Source organism: Psittacula echo (assembly GCF_963264785.1).
Source record: "Psittacula echo genome assembly, chromosome: 7".
Classification (NCBI taxonomy): Eukaryota; Metazoa; Chordata; class Aves; order Psittaciformes; family Psittacidae; genus Psittacula; species Psittacula echo.
In genome coordinates, this window is record NC_137740.1 from 2,738,869 (window position 1) to 2,760,949 (window position 22,081).

The 22,081-nt window shown below is 43.9% G+C and overlaps 1 protein-coding gene across 1 annotated transcript in view; it reads right to left on the reverse strand.

The window, feature by feature from the left end:
- CACHD1 (cache domain containing 1) overlaps positions 1-22,081 on the reverse strand; it is a gene marked incomplete at its 3' end in the record, with an annotated part of 109,946 nt that overhangs the window by 13,969 nt on the left and 73,896 nt on the right. Inside the window, exons 6-16 of the mRNA XM_080624064.1 lie at positions 19,784-19,928; positions 17,950-18,166; positions 12,710-12,859; positions 11,240-11,473; positions 8,357-8,506; positions 7,712-7,835; positions 7,097-7,214; positions 5,610-5,778; positions 3,255-3,397; positions 2,498-2,679; positions 488-598 (exon numbers count right to left, since the gene is read on the reverse strand). Coding sequence (XP_080480190.1) covers positions 488-598; positions 2,498-2,679; positions 3,255-3,397; positions 5,610-5,778; positions 7,097-7,214; positions 7,712-7,835; positions 8,357-8,506; positions 11,240-11,473; positions 12,710-12,859; positions 17,950-18,166; positions 19,784-19,928 — 1,743 coding nt within the window. The remainder of the gene's footprint in view (positions 1-487; positions 599-2,497; positions 2,680-3,254; positions 3,398-5,609; positions 5,779-7,096; positions 7,215-7,711; positions 7,836-8,356; positions 8,507-11,239; positions 11,474-12,709; positions 12,860-17,949; positions 18,167-19,783; positions 19,929-22,081) is intronic.

Below are 22,081 nucleotides of genomic sequence, written 5' to 3' on the forward strand. Positions count from 1 at the left end.
AACATAGAATCCCAGCCTGGTTTGGGTTGGAAGGGACCTTAAAGCTCATCCACTTCCAACCCCTGCCACGGGCAGGGACACCTTCCACTAGAGCAGCTTGCTCCAAGCCCCTGTGTCCAACCTGGCCTTGAACACTGCCAGGGATGGGGCAGCCACAGCTTCTCTGGGCACCCTGGGCCAGCGCCTCAGCACCCTCACAGGGAAGAGCTTCTGCCTAAGAGCTCATCTCAGTCTCCCCTCTGGCAGGTTAAAGCCATTCCCCTTGGCCTGTCCCTACAGGCCCCTGCCCAAAGCCCCTCTCCAGGCTCTTGCAGCTGCTCCAAGGTTATAAGGTTATATTACATCTCACTCAAAACACTTTAAAACCAGGTCTGGTTTTCAGTTCTTGAACACATAGGAGTCACCCTGTATTTTTCTCTCCCACCCAAAGCAAATCTTGATCATTGAGAGTATTCTTGCTTGGCACAAACCTCAGAACACCATTTACCTGGACGAATGGACTGTGTGACTGATTGTAACAACGTAGCCAGCCCCTCCAACATCTAAATAGGGACCAGTAAAGGTAATGAGTCCTGGGTTAGCCACTGCATGCAAGTACCTAAGGGAAGACAAAGGAAAAGATCAGAATTACTGACAAATGGTTACTTTAACCTTTAATTCTTGCCCTTGCAGGAATAGAGACAGACACTGAATTCTGCACAATGTGAACAATGTGCTACCAAATTGATGTTTCTTAATAGTAAACAGACACTTAAGCACAATTAGGACCCAGACCTACACCAGACTAGAGCAATAAATGTTCCTTGTTGCATCCAACTGCATTAAAAGCTTATTCTACACAGAATATATTTAATGTAATTTTAGACATTTCCCCCTAGAACATCATATGACTTAGTGCCAGCAGTCCCAAACACAAAGTAAATGCTGTCAAAATTGGTATGTTGCAAATGGAGAAGAAATGACATCCTGTACACAGAATTCAGGCAAGAGAATTCAGAAATATGCCAGAAAGTGATTACAATCTCTTTATAAACTTAGTTTCAACACAAAATAAGCCACAATCATGTCATTTATCTTCTTACCGTAGTAAGAAAGTTTATAAAGCATTCCAGGTGTTGGAAACACTTTTCCGTATGAAAAAGCGTTGCTTTTCTCTACCACAGTGCATTAACCTATGAGTCTGCACCAGGCTGTGCAAGGAGCTCAACTGACTTCTACTTTATTTCTAGTGTTTTACTTGCATCTTCTTTCCCCAACACTACCACTTGGCTTTACATAAAGACCAGGGCACTATCGCATGCTGCACATGGAGGCTTTCCCAAAATCATGGCTTGAGAGAATCAGGGAAATGTGAAAGATAAGAAAAAAATCCCACCCCAAACCAACCCCCAAAACAATAACGAAAATAATATGGGAGCTTCTAAAATGAAGACACGGGATTGTAAAGGCACACTCAGCTCATTTGCAATATCACAGATCCATAGAACCACAGAATGGTTTGGTTTGGAAAGGACCTTAAAACTCATCCAGTTTCAGCCCCTGCCATGGGCAGGGGGGACCCCTTCCACTGGAGCAGCTTGCTCCAAGCCCCTGTGTCCAGCCTGGCCTTGAGCACTGCCAGGGATGGGGCAGCCACAGCTTCTCTGCGCACCCTGTGCCAGCGCCTCAGCACCCTCACAGGGAAGAAGTTTTTCACTATGATATGTATGATACATATTAAAATATATATATATGTATATGATATATATGAATGCACCCCATCTATCTTAATACCAAAATAAGAGCAAAATCCCATCACAAAAAGAACAAAAACCTGAGGAAAACCTAACCAGTAGCCATGGTAATGGTATTGTCAGGGAAAACATGTGTTAAAGAACTACAGCATGGCCAATGCCAGGAGCATTTCAGAGCCTTCCCTCTGCAGCCGGAGCCGCTGGCTCATGCCTTTCCCAGCATCATGGTGTGGAAGTACCTGGCTGGCTCCTTTCAACAAAGCACACATCCGCACACGCTCCAGAGCACCCTCATGTCTCCAGTTCTCATTTGTAATGTCTACAAATATTTTCCCAAATCCCATGCTACTGCATAATTACTAGAGCATCGAGCCAGCAAATTTCTGCTGTAAATGAGCAAGGAAACCCGCTGTAAGCAAACAGAAAGGCTAAAATATTCACAACCAAAACTGGCACAAGGACCTGAAAACGCTCCTGAATTGGCTAATCCTGAAGGGGATGCTCATTTCCTGAATATTTATAGTCCCATCTGCCATGGCAGGGATGTGAAACAGAAGCTATCACTTGAAATAAGAAGGATTGAAATTAGAACCAAGGAAGGTTTTAACAAGCTGTATTTAAGCACCAAGGATGAAAACATTTCTAGTTAAGTAGTTTATGAGCTGGCCATGAACAAACCCAGGCTATGAAATGGATACCAACTACTTCCCTTATTGCCCTTTGGGATTATCCAAAGCTTTGATAACGGGACCCTAAAAACTCACCATTGTCTCCTGGTGGGATCAAATGCTTTGTCCATGAGGGAACCGGGGTAAATTCGGAGCACCCCATTGGGGGTTGCTATGTAACGGCGCACAATGTAACTGTTGAGGATGCTGATTTCCATTTGTGTCATCCATTCATCTGTGACGTGACTGGTAGCCATTACTTCATTTCTGACAGAGAACTGCAAAACAAAGGCAGACCTGGCAGGGTTCCTCTAAGGCTTGCAGGAAAAGATAATGAGCTGCTCGTGGGGTTTCCTAAAGAGCGATCGGAGATCATCTAAACTCAATTACTTGTCTCAAGTCCTCTCACACCAGACGGATCTGGCACATTCCAAGCAAAGGGAAAGCTTATTATAATGAAATAATGTTGTCATTATCTCTGAGGCTTTTAAGGTTTGCCTTTTTACTTCATGTAAATATAAACATTGCTTGGCTTGCACGCAAAAGAGACATTTCTCATTTGTGTGCTGAAGAAAACAAAGGTTTTTCTGCTAAGAATTTACTGCAACTTTAGTTTTTCTAGTATTTATTTCAATAGCTGCTTATCAGCTTCCTTCCCCCTGTCTTGGGGAGGAAGCCCTCTCCCTCTTCTTTCCACTCTTCCAGGCCTTGAAGCCCACAGCCATCTCCCCAGGCATGGGAACAGCATCCCAAACCACTTCTCCGTAACCCTTAGAGCATCAGGAGATGAGTGTTCCTCCCAGATGAAGGTGTGGGACATGAAGGAACCATGTCCTCCATCACCAGGGCATACCTTCAGGCCAGGATTAGCAATGAGGCGCGTGTTGTCACTGAGGTACGCCGTGTAATGCTCCACCATCCGCTTGGTCTCGGGCTGGCTGAGGTGCTCGTAAGGAGAAGAGAAGCTGCCCGCAGAGAGCATTACTGTGGGGCTTTCTGAAAAGAGCAAAATGCGAGAAAGGACGATGAATTGCACACAGTGCACAGCAAACACATCTGCACCGTGAAGGGTATCTGATGGGATGTCCTGGCTGGGGACACGCGGAAGGAATTACACTGATGCACTGTTCACTCCTCTGTCTGCTCCTCCACTCTCCCATGCTTTGGCACGCAAAGCACACAGCTCTGTCAGGTCATGGGTGAGCTGTGAGCACAGGAAGGAAACTTGAGGTTTTCCACCCAAACCAGTGCATTCATCAGCACCACCTGGCTCCCCAGGCACGGACAAAGCCCGTGAACAACCTTCCTTGCTTCAAAATACAGGAGTCACAAAGTCAGTCCACTTAGAACCATGGAATCCCAGCCTGGTTTGTGTTGGAAGGGACCTTAAAGCTCATCCAGCTCCAACCCCTGCCACGGGCAGGGACACCTTCCACTGGAGCAGCTTGCTCCAAGTCCCTGTGTCCAACCTGGCCTTGAACACTGCCAGGGATGGGGCAGCCACAGCTTCTCTGGGCACCCTGTGCCAGCGCCTCAGCACCCTCACAGGGAAGAGCTTCTGCCTAAGAGCTCATCTCAGTCTCCCCTCTGGCAGGTTAAAGCCATTCCCCTTGGCCTGTCCCTACAGGCCCTCGTTCAAAGTTACAGGTAACAAATAAATTCATTTCAGTTGGTATTTCAGTTACAGATAATGACCAAATGGAGAATTACAAGTCCAGAAGAGGGAGGTTACCAATAGCAGCGTAGCTGTCTGGGTGATTTCCAGAACAGACTAGAAAGTGAACTTTCATTGTGCAGAAACTGCAGTACCAGACGGCTTTTTCTTTTTAAAAGAAAAATGATGGTGATGATGCAGTGCTGAAGTCTGAGAACTCCTTTTCTGAGCATTTGACCCATGGAACCCAATTTCCCCATGTGTAATGGTCTCCAGAGGAAAAATTTCACTGGAGTTATGTGCAGTGTTCTGCTTTTATTCACATTCCTCTAAAACACATCACCATACAGCCAGCAACCAGATGTACTGCAGTCATCACTTACAAACTTCTATTACAGTCCTTCATCTGCTTCCCAGACCAAATACTCTGATGTGATTGCATTTTTGCTTTGCATGAAGTTTTTCCACTTGTCAGCTTCGTACTGGGTTTTTGGATATCTCCATTTATATCTTGTCTTTCTGGATAGAAAATAATCAAGCCTCGGCAGCACATTAAAGAAAGAAAAACCCCTGTATTTTAAACAATTGGCAAAGCAATTTCCATAGGTTTGTTAAGTTCCTCCATAACTCCTCCAGCCTAACCTCACTTAGTTATTTGTGGCACTGCAATATAGCTAAGAAAATTCACCACGAGACCTTCAAACCTTGCTACAAACAAAAGCACTTGAGAACTTCTCATAATATAGCACAGATTTTAGCAAATCCTCAAAGGGTAATATTTAGATATGAAAATTTGCAACTTACTGTGATTATATAAAAGCCTTCTATGTTCTTAGGATATATTTTAAGCTCTCTATTCTTTCCAGACACTAGAACTTATACTGCCATGGAGACTCTACCTCTTTCCAGTTACGTTTGAGCAACTACTGAACTTAGTCAGGTAGAGCAGAATTGGTTAAGCTTAAAAGCAGGAATATGTCAGTAACCCAACAATTTAAGCAGGTAAAGAGAGGCTGGAAACCATCACACCACTGAAGTTCAGTTTCCCCCAACAGGCTTAACTTCTGCCTTCACATGGATTGATGGTATTAAATGATTATGGCAATGAAAAACCTGCACAAATCCAAAGTTAAAAGAATAGGAGTCCTGCACGACTGGCTGGGACTTCATCTTACTTTAGGTTATTTGTCAATAAGCTGCTTTACAGCTGAGAGCAGGGAACTGAGTTTTAAGCTTGGTGAGGCATCTCTCACTCTCAGCACTCCACTTTCTGAGAACTTGATGGAGTTCCCAGATCAAGTTAGGTAAATGCACTCATGGTGCATTTATCTTGTACTCTGATGAGCAGCCCCACTGCGTTCATCCGTGCTAGTGCTGGCCATTGAGCAGGGGAGCTATGATCAATGAAAGGTAACAGCTGATTAAAGGATCAGCCTTGGAAATAAAAGCCTCTCAAGAGAAGAGTATTTCCAGGGTTTTGTGAGAAGCTCTCTACTGCCACACTCTACAGAAACACACACGAGGTGGTCCAGATAAATTGTGAGGAGGCTTTACCTAAGGTAGCCAGCTGCTTGAAGTGCAGGCAGGCGTTTGGCTGGCCCAGCAGATCCAGTCGATGATACAGGAGCTTGCTGCTGGGGACTGTGTTGAGATTCTTCAGCTGCTTAACAGGTATTTCTGGCTGTATTACCACCACACAGAGAATAAAGGATGTGTCCTGGACCTGAAAAACATTGGGCAAGTCATCAAACAGAAACAAAAAGGCGGAGGAGTTACAGAACTTATATTGTGTTTAACATTCACTCTTCTCTTTAATTGCTCATCTTGTCCAGCTCTGGAAGGCAGCACCACACTTGGCCACACTCTCAAGGATCACAGTTCCCACTCTCTGAAAACAGACAACTCCTTTCAAAGAAGCTAATATGGACTTAATCCTATAGAAAACAGTGAGAAAGCCTGTGCTCAAGCCACACAGGTCAACATGCACAATGGGGACACTTGTCTCCAGTGATCTGATGACCGCAACTCAGTCCCATACACACCTTCCAGTCTGTAATCATCTGGTACGGATCAGAGCCACTAAACTGCAAAAAAATCCCAATCTTCTCCATAGTCCATGGAGAAAACATTTAGTCTTTGGGAAAAAATATTACACTGAGACCTTCATTTTGTTGTTCAATTAACAATAACTTCTAATAGTGTCCTGTGGGTACTTTCTGAAGTGTCATTAACGGAGGAGAGGCTTCAGGTTCACACTTCACAAAAACACACTGGCATTCCCTTTATGAAGAATACAGACAAATGAACTCTCCAAAATGAGATTTTATCATCACCACTCTTAATCGTGTACTGCATGTGTCACATGCTTTACTGGTCTGCATATGTTAAATATCCTGTATAGTACATCAGGCTAGTAATACTTGGAGTTGCCCAGCTGCTCTGCAAGGGTGTTTGATATTTCATGTAGTGTTACAACATTAGAAAACTAGCTCCAGACACCCTCCTATATGAATTTCTGTTACACAACAACAGATGTAATCTCTCAAAACTGCTCAGCTTAATGGTTCAGGTTAGATTTAACTTAATACTGTGAAATGACCCACAAGTACCCTCCTGAGTTTGTTGGCACAAAGAAGTAGCCAATTATATCTGGCATTATATTCAACCTTAGATTCCATTTTATTGTCTGGGTCAAGACTAGTGTTCAGATATATTCAAAACTGAAGAAAGGAAGGCAGCTGCTAGAAGCTCTCCTAAACCTCTTACAATTGATGATACAGCCTGCTGCATACACATCATGCTCAGTTCCAATGAAAGCTTCAATATCATTAATGCTTGTAAGAAAAGTGTTAAATTACAGCAAGCAGCATCACTGGCTACTGATAGAGTTCTGCAACAAGATAGTGTCAGAATGAGCTGACATTTACCCAACTGTATTAATGTATGGATCATGCTACTTCACTATATTCAGTATTTTGATGTACTTCAATATATGAACTTAGTCTATGCCATCCTGTAACGGGGTTGCTTTTATTCCTTACCATTTTCCAGGCATAGCTGACATTGTAGGCTTCTTTTCCAATTTCCCTCAGTTTGTTCACATGCCAAGAGAGTGAGGAGTTCACAGGAACTGTAATGATCTGGCTGCCCAAGGGAATGCTACATTGGCAGATAAAACATCCAACATTGTATTAAACACTGAGTAACTGCTTAAGAAATATCCATGTATTGTGCATTTATAAAAGTATCCAAAGATATGGTGAGATTAATTGTTACCTGTCTTGGGTGAAGAAAAGGTGCATGTATGCTGAAAACACACTCATGTACCACCACATTTAAGTTAAAACAAGTACTTGGATTAGGCAAAGGATAAAGAAAAACCTAGGCCAAACAGTGGGAAATCTTCCTGACATGGAAGAGAGACTAGAAGGAGTATCTTCTGGATCAGTTAGGGAAACCCCTGGTTAGCACACCAAACGATAAAATGAAGAAAGTTGGAGATAAAAACAAACCAGAACTGTTGGGAGGGGGAAGATTCCATCAAAGTCTCCAGATACTGTAGGAAAAGGAACTTTATATCCTCTTAAAACTCCTCTGGAAATACCTGTAGTGCCCTAAGGACTGCTAATGTTTGGCCTTGCAGCCCAGTTCCTTACCTAAGGATGTTCTGGCGCACCAGCTCGAATTTAGGAATGTTCTCATAATGGATGATATCTGTGTGGAGTGGTGGTTCAGACAGCAGGTAAGGCCTGGTAAGGGATGGGTGCATAAGCGTGTATCCTGAAAAAGAAAGACACAAACCCATACATTGAGTGCAGTGTAACAACTGAGCCCAGAATGAGTATTTATAGGGGAAAAGAATACAGTGACTGCATGCAGGTTGTGCAAAGGTTTAACAGTGAACAAGCAAATATTATCATCAAAGAAGTTGCAAATGAAGAACTAGGTAAGGTATAAATGAAAGACAGCTTGAAGAACCAAGCAACAAAGCAAGGTTGGGATCAGAATTGCTGCACACACATGTACACCAGTTTTGCCTTTTGTCCCAACACATACAGAAAACCTCAGCAATTACACATGTAGGAAATCTCCACAGTGAGTAAGTCTTTCCTTCAGGAATTTTAAGCCATGAATCCACTACAGTCTTCAGCAACTCTCAGGCAAAACTAACCCAAAACCATCTTTTAATGGATGTTATCTTTCATTACTTATCAACTATTGAAAGACATGAGAACCGAGTTTCCTTTTGATGGTTACTGAGCTCAGTGGGAGTAGAAGAGATTATCTGAGCCAAAAGTTACCTTTATTATCAATGAGGAAAGTGTAGGAACCCAAGGAGTCTTGGTAGTAGGTGACATCTTCCAAGATATAAGCGAGATTAACATCTACTCCAACAATTCCCAGCAGCAGGTTGCCAAAGTAACACGGTTTACTCACAGTCATTATCAGGCCTTAGAAAGAGAGAAATAACATAAAATCATCAACAATAACATCTAGTTAATTCTTTTTAGAGGAAACAGAGCATGTGCTTCATCATTTCAACGTGTTATGCAGTTACATTTTTATAGAGCATTCCCTGAAGGAATATGGACAAAAATTGGCATGTCTACAGGGAAGCTGAGCAGGTTACTTGTCATGTCTGAGCTGGTCATCTGTCATGTCTGGCTGCTGTTAGCTACTCGCCCAAGTTAGTTAATGTCTATGTTTCTGATAGCGACCTGAGGTACATTTGATCCATCTATTAAAACACACCACAACTGATGTTTTAAGGCTGTTGTCAGTCTACAAGGCAGAAGCTCTTCCCTGTGAGGGTGCTGAGGCGCTGGCCCAGGGTGCCCAGAGAAGCTGTGGCTGCCCCATCCCTGGCAGTGTTCAAGGCCAGGCTGGACACGGCCTTGGGCGACACGGTCTAGCGTGAGACATCCCTGCCCATGGCAGGGGGTTGGATGATCTTAAGGTCCTTTCCAACCCAAACCGTTCTAGGATTCTCCAAGTGATGCCTTACGGATCAGCAATGCATTTGCCTCAAAAGCCAAGGTAGTATTTTGCTCTTTTAACCTCCTTTAAGGCAATTGAAAAATAGGAGGAGGAGGGAGGAAGAGAATTTGAACTTGTAAAGCAACAATCAGGATGAATTCTTGCTCATCTAATTTCATATTCAGAATATTAAACCTCTGCTTCACTAAATCCCAGCATGGCCACTGTACTGGGAATCATACCCATAATTACACAACAGTTTGGGGTGCGCCTTGTGCCTGACGTAAGAACTCTCAGTAATGTCTTGTTTCTTTCCTTTCTACATCACTGCTACTTGGAAACTCAACGACTCTTCTACTTCAAACCCATATAAAATTCATTTGCCTGTATAAGCTTTTAAGTACACTTTGAAACTTAGGTAAGACCAATGTTCTCAATTGCACCATTTCTAATCCTTCTGTTGCTCAAAGTTTCCATTGTGCTTGGATATGGCTTTGTGAGAGAGTAATAATACAGCTTAATTACCAGGGTTATGAAACACAGAAAGCAGCATTCTGACTCAGAGATGTGCTCAGAAACAGTCTTAAGTTTGTTTTGGGACTCAACACAGGCAGTAAATGTGAGACCTAAACTCAGCAGCCCTTGAAATCTATTCAGCATAACTCTCAAGTACTCCTCTGAACTAGCCAAGACTGAGAATGGGCAAAGTCCTGAATGAAGAAATACAGAACTTGCTCAATTGCTAAAGCAATACAAAATAATATTAAATGTGTTTCCTAACAGCACTGTGATGGTCACATCTCTTTACAGATGGCAGTGCTAGAGAAATGCTACATGAGCTGCCCACGAACTACAAGGGGTAAAGCCAACAACTCCAACCTTCCAAATATGTACACTGAGCTTTAGGAAGGGCACCAGAACCCAAAGGTAAGAAGAACAGCAGCACTTAAGCTGCTGATGCTTGAACAAGTATTAGCTCAGGTTGGATGGGGCTTGGAGCAACCTGGTCTAGCTGAAGGTGTCCCTGCCCATGGCAGGGAGTTGGAGCTGGATAAGCTTTAAGGTCCCTTCCAACACAAACCATCCTGTGTTTCTGTGATGCTATGACCAAAGGCTCGTGTGTGTCCAGCCAGGGGGAGCTCTGTCAGGACCATGGGAGCTGCCCAAGACCACTCCCTAACTCTTTAACCTGCCCCCAGCAAGAACCCAAAAAGGATCACCCCACAGTGTATGCCTATCCTGAGCACAAATGAAACTGGTTTCTGCATTTCTGACACGTCATCTCACAGGCACGATGCTATGCTCCCAAAAATCTCTATGGATCTCTACACCTTCAGCCTCTCCATTACTGGATGCAGTGTGAGATCAGATCTAGTTGAATTCAGAGTTTTTGTTAACACGGTATCTAATTTTAAGGGAAAAGGGAAGATCCATGTACCTTTTCATCATGTCAGCATAAATTACATACTGATAGGAGAATCAGACTGCAGACGCCTGCTGCATTTAGACATTCTTCAGGATAGAAGAATAACAGTAATAATATCTTAGAAGAAGATTGAGAACAATCTGTGGAAAAACTGTCACTAGGCTTCCACTAAATTCAGCATTTCACTCACTCCAGATTGGCCAGGCAGTCACCAGCCAGCTCAGGCTTCCTCTTCTGCCCAGTGCTTGAGGCAGACCAAGTGTGCTGAAGCTAAAAGAAGAGCTAAGGATAGTGAATTTTGTACAGTAACTAATAATCTCTTTCTGCTGTTTGCTAAGGTGGTTGCTTTCCTCCACTTGTAATCCACTGAGTTTACCTGTAAGGCCTCAAGACATACAGAAGTACTGAAATGATGAACCCTGCAACAGTGCAGCACGGTGTTGGCTGTCATCTCAATGTGACAAGACTGCTTCCCCCAAGTACAAAGAATTTCTCTCCACAAATGAAATGATGGATGCTGTATGTACAAGTACACAAGAACAAATCTCATCCATAAGAATCCAACCTAAATCTGTCTATTCCATGTCTTATTACCACTTTTTTCATAACTAGACCTCCTGCAGATAAAACAACCTACTGGCATGAAAGGCTAATTTAATACTTGCCTTGGGAACAAACCTAAAACCATCATCTGATAAGACTACAGTGTATTTGGGAATATGCAAGCAAACAGAAGCTAATCTCTTACACTTTTATAGCTAAATTCAATGTAAGCACTCACCATCTCCCATTTCATCTGAGAAAGGCAGACTGAAGACTGCCTCATCGATCATTCGGTTGGGGAGGTTCGTATAGAATCGGCCAACTGTTGTTTCCAGGTTACTCAGCTGGTTGAGGACCATCATGCTCCCCTTGATCACAGGCAGGACCGTTCGGTCGGGCACCCCGTACTTCACCGAGTTCTGCTCTGCCAGGTCCCGCAGAAAGGCCAGTTCCTTCAAACCTGTCACTCCCTCTGAAACAGGGAGGCAAGAAGTAGAAGGAAGGAGATGAAAGCAGCTTAATTTCCATCAAGACTTCCGTACCTTACCCCAAAGCACTATAAATTCCAGGCCAGGAACGACAGGGCTTGGAGCAACCTGCTCTAGTGGAAGCTGTCCCTGCCTGTGGCAGGCGGTTCGAATTGGATGAGTTTTAAGGTACCTTCCAACCCAAACCATTCTAGGATTCTATGAAATAAAAGCAAAATGATACATACACTAAAGTGTAGGACTGCACATACTATAGGCTTATTTAAGCAATAAGGTAAAGTGCTGAAAAACTGGTAGGGGTGTAGAAAAAGTAATTAGCTAGGACAAAATTCAGTGGGATTGCCTCTCACATACTGCTGCACAGCACAAAAAATGAACATGCTGTTCATATCACCACTTTAAACAAAGATCTTTCACCAAAGACTTATGTGACCTATAAATCCACAGGACAGCTCTGTGTGTTCTAGTCCACAGAAACGACCAGGAGCACATTACACATTCTTGGAGATAAGAGGCTTTGTTCTTTAGCTTAAACATCACAGTTTCATATTTTACACAAGTGCCAGGCTCAATTCCTGCAGACAAATCAAAGACTTTTGTATATATTAGGTCTGCATTGAGCATTTACATTTACAAACAATACATTAGCTTAAGCACTGGTTTCCTTGGCTAGAGTCAGTGTGCAGTTCTTAGTAATACATCATAGAGGCTGCTTACTGAAAATGCTATGCTGGAAAAAGAACAGGATGCCAAACTACTACATCCATGATCTTCCTATTTAACTTCACTCTTAAGTTGGGTCTTAAGTTATCAAAGCATTTCGGATTACAATTGATGTTACATTCATGCTCCTGGCTGATGACTGATACAGAAGTCAAGTATACTCTCATTTTGCTGCACCAGGAAACGTGGGCAGTGTCAGGAAGGTTTACAGTTGCAATGGTTATCACATTTAATTCAGTCTGGTTGCCACTAGACAATTCCAGCAACAAAACTTTGTATCCTGAGCAGCTGCACTGTGTTATAGAAGCATAGAGTGGCACTGAGGGTTTTATACCAAAGTATTAAACATCTGGATGCAGCCTCTGGATAACTAAGGCCAAAATCCACTAACAAACTGCTCCCAGTAAGGCATGGAATTACATTTGAAACAGCTTAATAAACTAGTTGTACAATGAAAGGGAATTTTCATCCACTGGAAACACAAAATCATTTCTCACCATTCATAAGTGCGTAAGTAAGAATCATAACTGAGTTGTTGAGAAAACTGTTCTCTTCATTGATGACCCGGAGAGTAGCTTTTTTATCATCTTCTGAGGAATCTTTTGATGTAATCCCAGCCGAGAGATAAATTATGACCATATCAGTATCTGAGAAGAGTTATATGGAGAGTGCAGAAAGTGCATTAGAACTTAAACTCAGGGAAGTCATGCACAGCCCTTACCTCTGCTTGCAACTGTGTATTGCCAATAGGTTCATTTGTGAGAGTGACAGTAGATAAACATATTGCAGGCTTATGAATTACACGATTTGTTATTAAACTCCATTGATAGCATTTAACAAGCATGGTTTGATTTGGTGCCTACCAGCCACCCAGAAGCACTGTGGCTTGTTTCTCCTGAGCAGACATCACTGGCCTGGCTGCAAGCAGGCAGGAGCATGTGAGACCAGCATGCATCATGCTGCAGAAACTGCTCTAGTTCTACAGAGAGAACTTAACAAAAGCCAAAAACCTGCAAGTTTCATCTCCTGACCCACTGTTCTTCTCCCATCCTCCAATTCTACAGAGTTGAGCTGTGCTGCATCGCAGGGGAGCATCCAACTGTATTTCTCACATGGAAAGTGAATGGTACTTTCCCAGTGTTGCTGCTGCAAGACCTGTGCAGGGGGTTCAGCATCACTGTTGCTGCTGATCATGGGGCCCTCCTCATCCTTCCTTTGGTAAACTTTAGCCATGATGAACTCTGGTAAAGTTCATCAGCCCCTGGTGCCAGGGCACCCAAGAGTTGTACATGAGAAACCCCAAATCCCTGTAAAAGACCTTTTCATACACTACTCCTCTTTCACGCTCACATTAGCACTGGTGCAACTTAGCCCATGCCTTGCAGTGTGGTAGCTGGAGGACACCACAGGATGAAAGGCACCTGGCACTTTCCCATGGTGTAGGATAGACAAGTTGATGACAAGTCGGATGATAAGTTGACTATGAACCTGGCAGTGTGCCCTTGCAGCCAGGAGGGCCAACAGTAACTTGGGGTGCACAGGGAGCAGTGTGGCCCGCAGGTCGAGAGAGATGCTGCCGCCTCTCTACTGAACCTGGTGAGACCACATCTGGAGTGCTGTGTTCAGTTCTGGGCTCCTCAGCACAAGCGACAAGGAACTGCAGGGTCCAGCAGAGGCTACAGGGATGCTCAGGGGTCTGGAGCATCTCCTTTATGAGGAGAGATTGCAGGAGCTGGGGCTGTTTAGTCCGGAGAAGAGCAGACTGAGAATGGATCTCATCAATGCAGATCAACAGCTCAAAGGCAGGTGCCAGCAGGACGGTGCCAGACTCTTTTCAGTGATGCCCAGTGACAGGACGAGGAGCAATGGCCATAAACTAACCCACAACAAGTTTCACCTCAACGTGAGGAAGAGCTTCTTTACCGTGAGGGTGGCAGAGCCCTGGCACAGGCTGCCCAGGGCGTTGTGGAGTCTCAAAAGAGACATTCAAAACCAACCTGGATGTGTTCCTGTGCAACGTGCTCTGGGTGGCCCTGCCTTGGCAGGGGTTGGACTGGATGAGCTCCAGAGGTCCCTTCCAACCCTAATGATGCTGTAGAGTGTAAGGCTTGAGAAACACGACACGGCACACCGCCGTCCATCATCACAGGCCTTGCTGGGCATGAAGATGAACATGCTTTTCAAGCTGAGTATCTTCTTGGCCAAAGGCCTGCCTCAGAGCCTCAGAACACGTACATTCATATCCTTACACACCAACCTGTTTCATCGTATTCTATCTCAGTGGTTTATGCATGTAATTAAGGCACTTGTAGGGATCATACATCACCAGATGATCTGAAGCACACGAGGTTAGTTGGTTATATACTGACTTTGTTGTCTCATCTGGCTTATTTTTTGTGGGTTTCTTTTTAATAGGTACGAAGGCTTTGACTTGCACATTTTGTCATCATGGCTTGAAAAGGATTTCAGCTAGAATGAAGTAAAAGCCGTTAATGTGGGGAGGGATTTTTTGCCTTTCCCTCCTCCCACTCTCTCCTTGGTTTAGAGGCTAAAATAAGGAAAAAAGCAAAGCCAGGCATTAATAAAGCTTTGGCTGCAGCTTTAGGAAAATTGTGTATGTTTCCTAGGCCATGGCATAGAATCCCAGGCTGGTTTGGGTTGGAAGGGACCTTAAAGCTCATCCAGCTCCAACCCCTGCCACGGGCAGGGACACCTTCCACTGGAGCAGCTTGCTCCAAGCCCCTGTGTCCAACCTGGCCTTGAGCACTGCCAGGGATGGGGCAGCCACAGCTTCTCTGGGCACCCTGTGCCAGCGCCTCAGCACCCTCACAGGGAAGAGCTTCTGCCTAAGAGCTCATCTCAGTCTCCCCTCTGGCAGGTTCAAGCCATTCCCCTTGGCCTGTCCCTACAGGCCCTTGTCCCAAGCCCCTCTCCAGCTTTCCTGCAGCCCCTTTAGGCACTGGAGCTGCTCTCAGGTCTCCCCTTCAGGAGCCTTCTCTTCTCCAGGCTGCCCCAGCCCAGCTCTCTCAGCCTGGCTCCAGAGCAGAGCTGCTCCAGCCCTCACAGCATCTCCATGGCCTCCTCTGGAATCACTCCAACAGCTCCACGTCCCTCTTGTCTTGGGGGCAAACAGCATCTACTATTCAAGTTCCAGGCAACTTCTGAACTTCAGGCCATAGGTACAACACATTCATCTGACTGTACCCTGCTCAGTTGCTAGATAGGGCTGTCAAGAGGAGGTTTTTACCATCCTCGTGCAATAAGATGAAAGGGGGGCAACTTTCTCTAAAATAAGAAAATAAGAACAAAAATCCTGCAGTGCTGCTGATGCTGGCTGGGAGGAGATGCATGAGTCATCAGGAGTTACTCCAAGAACATCAGCTGTAGAGTCTTGCAGAATCCTCCTACATAGCTTTTTTGTTTGGCACTGTTTGTGTATTAGGATTAGGAGGTTTTGGCACACTTTCATTAATATGAAATCACAGACTTTTACCAGGTTTCATAGCAAACAGCTATGTTGGGGCACGAGTATGAAAAGTAAAAGGAAAGGCAAATGCTTCGGATTTAGGATTTCTCTAAGAATGAAAGATTTGGAAGACCTAATGTGTACAAAGCAAAGACCAGAATTCATGGGGTGAAACACAATAGGGTCGAGGATGTTTATGAAGTGCCGCACTTTTTGTAAATAATCTTTTCATCTTTAAAAAGAAAAATAAAGGAAAATAAACCCAGAAAAAAAAGAAATCATTCATTTCACTGTTAATTTTCCAACATCCTGTTCCCAGGGCACAATGTGTGGGTGTGCTGGGGAAGCTGCTGAGATACAGCCGCACTCCTGAATGCACAGTGGAAAAGTGAGAAGGGGACTGTTGGTATGAGGTGGAAGAATTGTGCTGTTCACCACGTCTGAATTTCCTGCCTTGTGCTGGTGCCTTTTGTAGCCTTGCTGAGCAGGACCTCATCCAAAGTGCAAGAAAACACTGCCACTGAGTGCCAACACTCCCTGAAAGCTGCAGGTAAATAGGTAGTGGGGGTGTGTGTCTGTGTGTGTTTATATCTATACACACACATAAAATTGCAATGTAGGTTTATATATAAGCACGTATGCTATAGATAAATGCAGTATAATCTAAACATAAGGGCCTTTTCTAGCTATCAGAAAGGTAGTGTATCAGATAGCACAGGATGATCTGTTACTGAATTATAAATGCCATGTTTAGACTGGCCTCCAATGCAGATTTAGGACTGTCTTGTGTTACTCCTGCTAGCAAAGCTCTTAGACTGCCGAATCATGCCTGGCTGCTGTACATAACACCTTGAGAGATACGGACCTGCTCAAGTGAGTCCAGAGGAGGCCACAGAGATGCTGCGAGGGCTGGAGCAGCTCTGCTCTGGAGCCAGGCTGAGAGAGCTGGGCTGGGGCAGCCTGAAGAAGAGAAGGCTCCTGAAGGGGAGACCTTAGAGCAGCTCCAGTGCCTAAAGGGGCTGCAGGAAACCTGGAGAGGGGCTTTGGCCAAGAGCCTGTAGGGACAGGCCAAGGGGAATGGCTTGAACCTGCCAGAGGGGAGACTGAGATGAGCTCTTAGGCAGAAGCTCTTCCCTGTGAGGGTGCTGAGGCGCTGGCCCAGGGTGCCCAGAGAAGCTGTGGCTGCCCCATCCCTGGCAGTGTTCAAGGCCAGGTTGGACACAGGGGCTTGGAGCAAGCTGCTCTAGTGGAAGGTGTCCCTGCCCGTGGCAGGGGTTGGAGCTGGATGAGCTTTAAGGTCCCTTCAACCCAAACCGATTCCATGAAGCAGCATTTTATAAACTGAAGGAAAGCCACATGAAGTAGGAGCACATTTCCTCAGTCTTTCCAAAGCATTCCTCGACTTTTCTTTTTCACTTTCTTCTGTTCTGTACAACACTGGTGCTCTTCAGGACACTAAAGGATCTGCATTCATTGGAGCAGACACATGACCAAGCTATAGGATCTCTTACATAAAATGACTAAACCGATAGAGATCAATCTGCTTTCTCCACCCTGTCACAGCTTTAGCAATGTTGCTCAACAAGCACTCAGAGCACAGGTTCAAGAATTTGCCTTCCACAGCTTCCTGGCAAGCAGACGTGCCACTCAGTTTCACATCCATCTTTTCCACATCTTTCACCACATCCTCATTACAGAAAACCCCAGTCTTGGCAATGGGAAAGGAGAAAGCCCATAATATATGCACCAAAATTCAGGAGGATATTCTTAGACGAAGGAAAATTTAGCCAGGCCAGCCCCACGTTCCATAAAATATCACCCATAATTGGTACTCTTAAAAACCCCTTTTCCCTGAGAAGCAAGGGCCACTTCTATAGGCAGGATTCCAGTTAGGCACATTACCCATATATATATTAGCACTAATGAACCTGTGGGATCTGCAGTTTTCATTGAAAGGACCCCACACCCTGTCACACCTTTGGGAAATAAATCAGCTATCAGGCAATCGAATCCTCCAGTGTTGTATTACAGATCAATGGAAAGATAGGGCAGCAAGTGATATGAGTTAAAAGGGAATGGCCACAGTCAAGTCGCTCATGCAGATTCCAGGTCAAGTAAATGCTACTTAATAGAAGCATGTGCTTCCCACCCCCCTTCCCCTTTAATATTCAAGACACTGCATTCCTTTGGCCTCTGCCCAAGTGAAAATCCCAACTAAAAATACATTTGGAAGCCTGAGAAATGCTGAGGATTGCCCAACAAGAGACTTACTTCCTTGGAGTTTTGTGCCATTGTTTGTATTGCGTATCAACTGGAAAGCCTTCTGAAATCCCACCGCATGCTGCGTGGAGCTGTCAGATGACTTTATACTGCTAACGAAGGTGGACATCTTCCTTTTTGTCTCGCTAGTGGCAGGAGACAGGAACGTCTTATAGCACTGATCCAGCGAGCAGGTTCTTACTGTGTCTGCCACGGTTAACACGGAGATCTTGAAAGAGAAGAAACTATATTGGATTACCTTCCTATTTAGAGTTCTTTATGCACCAATACAGAAAACACAATGCTAAGCCAACTGAAGAGATTCTGTGGGTTTAAAATTCAATTGTTAAAAACTAAATGCTGGAGGCATAAATCCATCGAATTTGAAAAGGATTAGACTCCTGGTGAATTCAAGGAAGAGAGACTTCAGGCTTTGTTTCTCAGATGAAGTCAGCTTCGCTCTGCTCGTACATAATGGTTAATACACTGTTCCGGGCAGAAGCCTGAGTGAACTAGAGATAACTGGGAACGAAATCAGCAGAGAGCATTTGCAGGAAAGCCTTGAGTGCCTATAGAGCAGTGGAGTGCTACAGAAAACCAAATCAAATAAGGAAATAAGCTCTGAGAGCTTTTCACAGGCAAAACATTCCGTTGCTTTAATGTCTCAGACAAGGCAAGCCAAATCTGCCATCAGTTTTTAGCCTATAAATGAGTTAAGGCATGTAGTGGTAACACTTGCATTAATATACACATAACATACCAGCCTTATTAAATGAGTGGCATACTTTATTAGGAATTAGGACTGATGCAAGACAGCGTCAGAACGAAGCAGTAATTATACACCCGTATAACAGGTTTCATAATCACTGAGCTACTGACCAAGTAATAAATGTCTTAAATGTCTTTTCTTCATTAGAGCTCTATTAAGACAGACACTTTTGACACTTAAAGTACTATTAATTCTGCTAAACTATAAGTATTATTTTACAGTATCAAAACACTCCAGAAGCACAGAAGTTAGAAGGTTTTTCCTGTGCTATTATGGAGAAGACTTAACGCAAAGGATACAAACAGTTGTTCTTCGATTTGATTTGAATGAAACTCCATTCCTACTCAAAGAAAAGGGAAAACCAAGCAGAAACACTGATCAAGGTCCCACTAGCAGTGAATTACTAAAAGTAAAGACCAAACTGGAGACTGTTTGTGGTTCTACAGAAGCACCATATGGGCCCCTGGGTGTAATCCATACCTAAAATTACAGGTTAAGTGAGTTCCTAATGGTCTGTGGCAGAGCAAGAAATAAAATCCACGTTTCTTGGTCCTTTGCTTTATCCTTTCCTTACCGGTATCACAGGTGTCTGGGAATCTTCCAAACACTAATTATGTTTCAACAGAATATAGTGTAGCAGCAGAATATAACATAGCAGCAGAACAAATCATTTCCATTTTCACAAGCAAAAAAAGAGCTACAATGAGTTGCTCAAACCAATCCAATACTTCTGAAGTCGTGAGGCTTGAAGCATGGTTCTCCTAACTGCACACTGTAGCACAATGCTTAAAGTCTATGCCAAGATGAAGAAGCCTTTAAAGACTACTCAGAAACAAGATTTTGCCTTAGATCAGTGGCTTTCACTTTTTTTAAAGTCTGTGGATCCTCAGATGTTTCCTCTGCTGTAACACAGACTTCCAAAAGTGAGTTCAAGTCTTCATCACCCATTAGAGGTAGACCACAGATCCCTGTGGGTCCATGGACCACAAGTTAAAAACACAGCTTTGGATGAGAACTGAAAACACTGAGCATGGTTGAGACCAATGAAAATCTGCTCAATGCTTGGAGAAATCATACCTTGTCGTGTTCATCTATAGAGCTCAGGATAACCTGAGCGGCATCTTTGGCAATCTGAAGCTGCGTCTCCGTGACCGAAGCCCCATGGTCCACAATGACAACAATGTGCTTGGACTGAGGTCGAACAGTGGAAACATAGACAGGCCTGAAGAGGAACAAAACCCAAACCCCCATCATGAGTCATCTTGTCATTTCCACCAAAACCTTTACAAGTGAAAGAAGTCAAGAATTGAAAAGCAAAAAGCACACCCCATAAAGAGACAATCCATCAATCATAGGAGGGATTTTTGCCTTTAGGAAAACTTCCACTAGGAAACACCAACTGAGAAGCTGAACATAGAGAAAGGGCCTTTGTTTTCAATCTCTGACATTTTAACTCAAATCAGGTGCTGAATCCTTCTCCCTCTGTCACATCTATCACTTTAAGCCAGGAATAAGCAATTTTGCTGATGGAGCAGCAGTGTTTGGGATTACTGTTTGCATCAGCTCACATCAAGTTTTGGATTAAGAGTTGACAAGCAAGAAATGCCTCATGGTAGATGTTGGGTGCCGGGAACCTTGTTTACATGCAAAGTAAGTGCAACAGTGGGTATTTGCTGGTTACATGACAAGTAAAAACCTGTGTGTGCAGGGTTGCATTAGCATAGCCTGTTTGGTTTATTGTAAGAAGGGAAAGCTTCTGGCCAAGAACGGGTTTTCTCTTGGAGCCCTGGAATGCATTTCACATGGGTCATGCTCCACAATCCCTTAGGTCTGCACAGTTTTAAACTGCATGGCCCATCTGAGTTAAGCCTGGTGAAGGTCCTCAGTGCTGCCATGTGTCTGTCTGTGCTAACATCAAACCCCGTATTTCCAGCGAAGCAGTGCTCAGATCCAGTTCAATACTGTGAGAGATGTGTGAGAGATTTCACAAGCTCTTGTGCCAAGGTTTCAACCTGGAACAAATTAGGAAGAGCCTCAGCGAGGAGGAAGGATTAAAAAGAAGACAAGACTCTTCCCTCTTTAGTCCAGAGCAAAAACTAGTTAAGAGTCAAGTGTGAGTTTGGGGATCTAAGTTTTATTATATCAAAGGCAGCCACAGAAATCTTTTTTAAGTGTAAAGGAAATGCAGAAGACTTTAGACAAGGCACAGCAATAAACAACTGGCACAAATAAGTTCTTAATTGTAAAACAGCCTGCAGCTCTATACTGGTATTAGTACCTAGAACTTATATAGGTCCTTTGATCTTCAAAGCACTCAAGTATCAACTAATTAATCCACGCAAACTACCCGCTGAAGTAAATATTAGCAAGAAGATATCCCTTATGTAGCCATGGAGAAACTGTGACCCAGAGTAAATGCTTTGGATGAAATCACCCATGGTTTTAGTGTCAAAACTCCGATCAAGACTGGGGTACCCCCAGTTCTCACGTCTTCAGACCACACCTTTCCACGACCACAGAAAACTTAATCAAGCCCAGACACTTCATGCTTTGATGACACAGAGAAGATAATATCTGTAAACATCTGATTGCTCAACACCGATGGGTAACCAAAGAGCTGCTTACGCTCTGGGCACTCAGCTACATGGAAATGCACCTGATGTGCTGATACCTCCTCCACACACATTGATTAACTGGTACAATTAGCTGTTGTGTGACTAGAGATACTAAAGCCACTGCACTTTCTTAGACGATTCCACCCTTGAGTCTTTGATCAGTCCCACAGTACTGACAGCAAAAGGCAGGGAAAGAAGTACTTTGCTTCATGCCCACCAAATAGAAACATTCCCTTGTGCAGGAAAACCCTGTCACCATTTGATCCTTTTTTCTGCAGTTCTTTTTTACTAGAAAGTTTCTGCTATTGCTGCTTCCCTTCTATCCATGATGTGCCACTTGAACCAGGGGTGGAGACTGGGAAAATGCTCCTACCAATGCCCTTTCCAGTCTCTCATCCTTCTACCCCTCTCCCCAGAGCAATGGACCTGCCAAACCAGTAGAAATCATGTTCACTACTTTATTAACAGAGGTCAAGTATGAGTCAAATATAAGTTGAATTTTGCCTATGGGCTGACCTACAATTCACAAGTTGCTCCTATTTGCAACTTATTCAATTTGGGAGAAGTGAGAAACCTGTATGTAACTTTATTTCACTTCAAAGATTCTTACGAGTGAATACCAGTGCTTTAAAAACCAAACCTGAGAAAACCCAAGGGACTCCACTAAAAGTTACTCATGGATGTTGTCATCCTGGCAAAGCATAACGCTGAAATCAAATCAGTGCTTAAGGAATCCAGTGAATTGTAAGGAGACAAATCC